General features: G+C 36.2%; 1 protein-coding gene across 2 annotated transcripts; it reads right to left on the reverse strand.

The window, feature by feature from the left end:
* Positions 1–527: 527 nt before the first annotated feature.
* LOC112519471 (vacuolar protein-sorting-associated protein 37 homolog 1-like) lies at positions 528–5228 on the reverse strand. Of its 2 annotated transcripts, XM_025127611.1 has the most exons (7): positions 4944–5228; positions 3486–3707; positions 3158–3245; positions 3008–3047; positions 2251–2297; positions 1696–1816; positions 528–860 (listed from the first exon to the last, which is right to left on the reverse strand). In XM_025127611.1, exons 1-7 carry the CDS (start codon positions 4955–4957, stop codon positions 697–699), a joined length of 696 nt encoding a protein of 231 aa, XP_024983379.1. In that variant the 5' UTR covers positions 4958–5228; the 3' UTR covers positions 528–696. The 2 variants fall into 2 exon arrangements, with proteins under 2 accessions (XP_024983379.1, XP_024983378.1); XM_025127610.1 differs by lacking the exon at positions 4944–5228 and having other exon boundaries at positions 3486–3739.
* Positions 5229–6042: the final 814 nt, after the last annotated feature.

Raw genomic sequence — 6042 nt, forward strand, 5'->3', positions numbered from 1 at the left:
AGTTTACAATAATAAACAGTTCTTTTTCATACTTAAACACCACATCTTATTAACAAGTGGTGGAACCTATAAGAGCGTAAACACGTATAAGTGCCACGTACCAGAGGCCCGAGGCAGAGGCCTAAGGATCCGATAAAAAAAGGCCATGATCCTCGACCCTTAAGAACTTGAGCAAAAGCTCAAATGCCAATGAACTATACTTCCCGAAAATTTAACAAAGTTCCGGAACAATTTCAAGAAGATTTTCTACCTTCCGAAATTCGACCAGATCATCCTGAAACTAAAAGTTCCTAAGTAAGACTCTCCTTAAAATTCGTAAAGGTTTTGTGCGCCACCAGTGGGACTACCGCTAGGGGCTCTGCCCTTGGACCCAGCAAGAGGGGGTGTGGCCCCATTGACCCTCTCCTTATGACAATCTAAGCTGATAGAGGCAACATTTATGAGTTTGTATTCCGCATTTCCTAACTCTTTTTTGTTTGCCTTATCATCAGATCGATCTGACGTAAATCACAATCACACTAAAATGATTGATGACATTAAGATCACCAACACGGGTCAAACATATTATTTAGCTATAAGTCAAAATCAAGTTTAGTTCAAGAACTAACATGGTACTTTTAAGTTCAAATCTTACACAAGTTCCACTTTCGCGATACAAAGCCATTCGAAAACTTGATTATGGCTTGACAAAAATGATCATCCACCCAAAGAAGTCTTGGCTGCAAGGTAGGTGAGAGAGCGTTTGTGGTAAACATTGCGTAACTGTTTGTACTTCTGAACGAATGTTGCAAGATCAATCTCCTTTCCGAGAAGCTGCTCATGGAGCGCTTCGGATTCCTTGTCCGTTTTATCCATACACTCTGAAATAGATATTAAAACATTAATTATACAAGATTGCAACCATACTATCATCCAATTTGTTAATATCACACAATTATCCAATTAGGCAATTGAATTAAACCAAACCAAACAAGCAAGTATATTCCCCCCCGGAGGTGGGGTCTGGGTGAGGAAGATGTATGCAGACCTGACCTCTACCTCAGAGTATAGCAGATATTTATGTGAAGACCCTCAACTTGTGAAAAGTACGTGGAAGAGAGAAAAGGTAAGCTTAAATTTTGGAAATCTGGATATAAGTAAGCAACGGCAATACAAACAGAAGAGACAAACCATATAGAAACCGTCTAAAAGCCTGTTTGCATTTGTTGTTTCATAAATACATGTGAACATGCATTGTTCATACATTGTTTCATAGATTAAACGTCACTGAATGTTTTATGTGTGGGAAAAGCATAAAAATGCGTTATATATGAAACTCACACTCATACACAAGAACAAAACATATGAAACAATATTAATCATAGCTTAAGATCAAACTCATTGGATGGTTTTGGCTGATTTTCACAGGTTTGGTTTTCATATGTGTTAATCTATGAAACAATATATGGAACTGGTTTTCACGGTTTCTAACTTTCAGATGGTTTCTATATGAATTTCAGTCTACAAATAGAAGCAAATTATCCAATTTCACAATGCTTCAATATTTCAAAAACATTCTGATGCTAAATTTGCTTATTTGTCATGCCAGAATGCTATAATGTATTTGTGTGTCACATGAACGTTTTACGCATAAAAAATTAACAAGAATCTTTAAAAAATGTGGTTTTTCAGCTCTTCCAAAAAGAGCATATTTACCTTGTAGCTTGTGTAGCAAGGAACCCGGGGAGTAATATTTAAGGATTTCGGCTTTTCGCTTAGTGAGATCATTTAGCTTTTCTTCAGCAGATGCTAACTCAGTTGTTCGTATGATCATACACTGTACCACAACAAAAAGCAAAAAGCTCGAGTCTTTTGAGATACATAACTTTTTATCCCTTATGTCCCAAAATAAATCTCCAAACTTTTTATCCCTTATGTCCCAAAATAAATCTCCAGTTCCAAAAGTAAAAAGCTTACTTTTCAATTCTACCCAGATGGAGAAATCTATTACTCCCTCTATCAGGGTAAAATTATCATTTAGTTGATTAAAAGTCTAATTACACATTTCTAAAAATTTGTGGCTTTTTATCGTGGCCATTTATTTATGGTAAATATATAGCAATAACCAATGAGATCATCGAACTCATCAGTGTAGTAATGAAAAGAGAGAATGTGATGAACTCACATAATTTTTCTACGTGAAGGAAAAATGATGAGTTTGACCATAAATTTGATGATTGTTATAGATCTGCGCTACCTGAAAAACCTCACCTGGTTCCTCAATTCCGTTATCTGGGGTTCTTTTTCCAAGTTTTCTCCTGCATAACGAACATATATCATAAAACTTCACCCCCTATGTGCCATGAAACTTTCCTTTTTTGCAATTTTGTGTTAGGATCCATAAAAAATTGTGACGGATCCTTCTGGTGAATCTTTTGACTACCCATTGTCAATGCCGTACAAAGAATTGAACATATTGATTTGGGTTCATAAGATTTCTCAAATTTTGTCATTATTGAAGATATTTAGGGTGTACTTGGTACGCCAACGAAACTGGATTGGACGGGACTGAACAAGATTGAACAGGTGAGAATGAGGTAGGCGGGTGAAAGAATTGTGGAAGGTTTTAGGGTTTTATTTTGACATGTGTAGTTTAGTAATTTACCAGTCTTGCCCATCTCCATGATTTTTGTTCCACCTATTTTGGTAGGACAGAAAAAATGCATATTTGTCCCATTCAACCTCTAGTCTTCTCCTGTCCCAGTCTGATGTTGCAGCAAACGTGAGACAAAGGTTTTTGTACTGTCCTATTCCGTGTACCGAACACACCCTTAAGACATTAAGTCAATAATCAAATATGACTGTTTGGTCAAATGTTACGGGATGGAGGGAGTAGATTATTGCAACTACTGTTGCACATTACTTCTTTCTCTTATTATTCCTTCATCCCAACTTTTTTCTGGTTAAACAGAGCAATGTGTACTAGGAAAAATGTGAACAAAGTCTACACATCAAACAAAGTACTTACTGGCGAGCTGCATTGTTTCATTCCGCAGCTCATTTCTTACCTGGTTTACAAAGAAACGAAAATATAAGAATAAATAACATTTTGAAGATTAAAGAAAAACATTGAAGATAGTAACAGATTGTGTCTAAACAATAAAAGTTTGCTGCTTACATTGTTCTGCGTTCTCACAGGATCAATTGAAAGCAAGAATTGTTGATAGGCCTCCTGGTTGGATAAAAGCTTCCGTAACTCATCAACACTACATCAATTAAATAATGCAAGATACAATAAAGACATACTAACAAAATTTGCAACAAGTTCAAGACATATGGTGTTAGGATCAATAAATGAAGAACAATAATAGTTGAAACAAGAAATTAAATACACAATATTTACATCAATGCTATCGTTTCCCAGTGACTTTTGGGGTTTAAAACTTAAAAAATCTATCATAAAAGAGATACTTAATGAATATTAACCTGTTTGAAAGTAAGGTTACCTTTTGTCTTTTAGATATACAATTATGCCTGCAGCCTCTGTGGGAGAAACAGGAGAGGACAAGTGAGACCGATCTCCGACCCTTTGTGTGTGAGTATCAGAGTTGCTGCTATTAGGAGTAGCAGGGTTTGATGAACTTGGTGAGCTAACAACAGACGGAGGATACCATGAGTTTGTAGTGATTTCCTGTGGCCTTGGATCTACTTGTTGCTCTTGGGAACCCCTGAAAGTTAGCAGCATTTATTACTTTGATTTGCATGGACCAAAATACCATTCAGTTAAAGATTATAAACAGTCAAACAACAACACAAATTTTTATTATTTCATTTTCATGGAGCCAAGTTATACAGAACACATGACTAGATACTTCAGATCGAAATACAGTTGCATGACCAAAGTCATTGGCCCCATGTATCCAGGTTACTGGTAGAGCCCAGCCTCCCAAGAGGTGAAGGGTTCAAACCTCACCAATGGAGTGTGTCGAGTATTTGCCATATATAAATATCATATACTTCATAAAAAGAAAAATACAATTGCATTCATATCCAAGATGCTTACAGCCAAAAGAACCAAATACTTACAGACAAATGCAAACTGTTGATGATTCGACATCATTCGGGTTCAACTCAGGAACCAATTGCCATCAACAAAAACAAAAATTTATCTAAGGTACATAGGGGTGAATGTTGTATTGCCATTATGGGTATATACTCCAACCAATTCTCATTACCATTACTAGATAATCGAACAGATAGACGACTATATAAATGCCAAGGCAGCAAAAATGCACTCTTAACACAATGATGCTTACAGTTGCTCAGGTTAAAGCATGAAATCATGGTGTTAACCATTCTAGTGATGATGTTTACAACCCAAAATATGGCGTGGAGCATAATTCTAAAGCACACTCTAGGGAAAATCAATGGATATTCTTAAAAGCAGCTTCAGCTTATGTATTATGTACCAAATGAATTACTGGTCCAAAAATAGTGCCAATCAGGGCGTAGTTTCATATGAGAGAAATCATGGCCCCAAGAGAGATTCCACAACCGCATTACCCACTTCAAATTATGAATTTGCACCTCAAAATCTCAAAAAATCACTGTAAAATGACACGGTCCCAACTCCCAAGTTTATCACCATCATCTAACGTATCTTCCATCTTTGCATATATTGTGCAGAGAAACTCTTATTTGGGATCTAAAGGACAAGATTTGTAAATAAGAGCACTACACTACAAGCGTATCTTGAGGAACTTCAATTACATAGTCTGGAATTTGCGATGGGAGCAAAAATCAGATAAAATTCTCAACTGAATGGTCTTCAACACCAGACATCGAATTCAGGTTATCAGACACAATAACCTAAAACCAATTATTCGATAAAAAGATACAAAACCTAATGCATACCAAATTAAATTATAAGAAGAAGAAGAAGAAAGAAAGGCAAAAATTATTACCAGAACTTAAACATATCTGTCAGAGGCCGTTGCTCTTCCAATTGATTATAATGGTGAAACAACTCAAACAGATAAAAGCTCCGATACGATGAGATACAATTTAACCACTTACTTCCTATAATCACTCTCTGCGCCTCTCGACGACAAAAGGATCCGTCTCAAAAGATCCGTCCGAGATAGAGAAAATTAGCGATTAGATGGAAAAGAAACGATCGCCGGAGGAAAATATATCGCCGGAGATACTAATTTGGGTTACCGGAAACGTGTGCTCCGAATTCCGATTCTACTTCCCCGACTTATTGATTTACATTTTATACGAAGACGCAACTTCAGAGGCGACTTTTTTCTTGTTGACTTTTGAATTATAAGTTTTGACCCTGAGCTTTTTAACTTTTTCCAGTTTTTACCCTTAAGCTTTCAAGTTTTCAAAATTGATCTCTACAATAGAGTGATCAAGGGTGTGCATCTGATAGATTTGGGCGGGTAAACCAAAAATCCGATCGGATTTCAGATTGCTTCAGATACGTAGGATTTCGGGTTGGGATTCACCGGGTTTGAGTATAGTTGTACGTAAGAAATATATATTCAATCGATTCGATATAGGTTTAGAAATTAGAAAAGGGTACGACCACCAATGATATACTAATAAATATATCGGGTTGTTGGACGAGTTGGATGGCCAAAAATCAAACCTAACCCAAACCCAAATTTCCCTCCAAAAGTCAGATTTCGGATTGCTGGCATTCGGGCTTTGCACAAACAACTTTTTTGCGGTTCAGGTTTGCCTTTCAGATCATTCGGTATTTAATCATTAAAAAAAACAATTCAGATACTTAATCATTCAAAATGAGAAAGTTTAATAGTTTTTTAATTTTGAAAAATATTTATGATTGTATTTTTCTCTTTTTTTGTGAAGTTCAAGTGTTTTTTTTACCGATCATCAAAATTCAATGACTAAATATAAAAACTATTTGAATAAACCGAGTCTAGTTTATATCACGGATGCAATGGGTCGAAGTATGTGCCAAACACGTAGTTGGGTTGAAGAACATGTTGGGTTTGACCTGTCGTACTTGGAAGTTGGATCAGATCGGATCAA

The sequence above is a fragment of the Cynara cardunculus genome (genome assembly GCF_001531365.2).
Source record: "Cynara cardunculus var. scolymus isolate 2C chromosome LG 10, CcrdV1, whole genome shotgun sequence".
Taxonomy (NCBI): domain Eukaryota; kingdom Viridiplantae; phylum Streptophyta; class Magnoliopsida; order Asterales; family Asteraceae; genus Cynara; species Cynara cardunculus.

Coding starts and splice junctions, on each gene's coding strand:
- LOC112519471 (XM_025127610.1), bottom strand. CDS start 3,724: ATGCTGCTAACTTTCAGGGGTTCCCAAGAGCAACAAGTAGATCCAAGG. Junction 3,246..3,485: donor GTATATCTAAAAGACAAAAG/GTAACCTTACTT, acceptor TAATTGATGTAG/TGTTGATGAGTTACGGAAGC. Junction 3,048..3,157: donor CTGTGAGAACGCAGAACAAT/GTAAGCAGCAAA, acceptor TTTGTAAACCAG/GTAAGAAATGAGCTGCGGAA.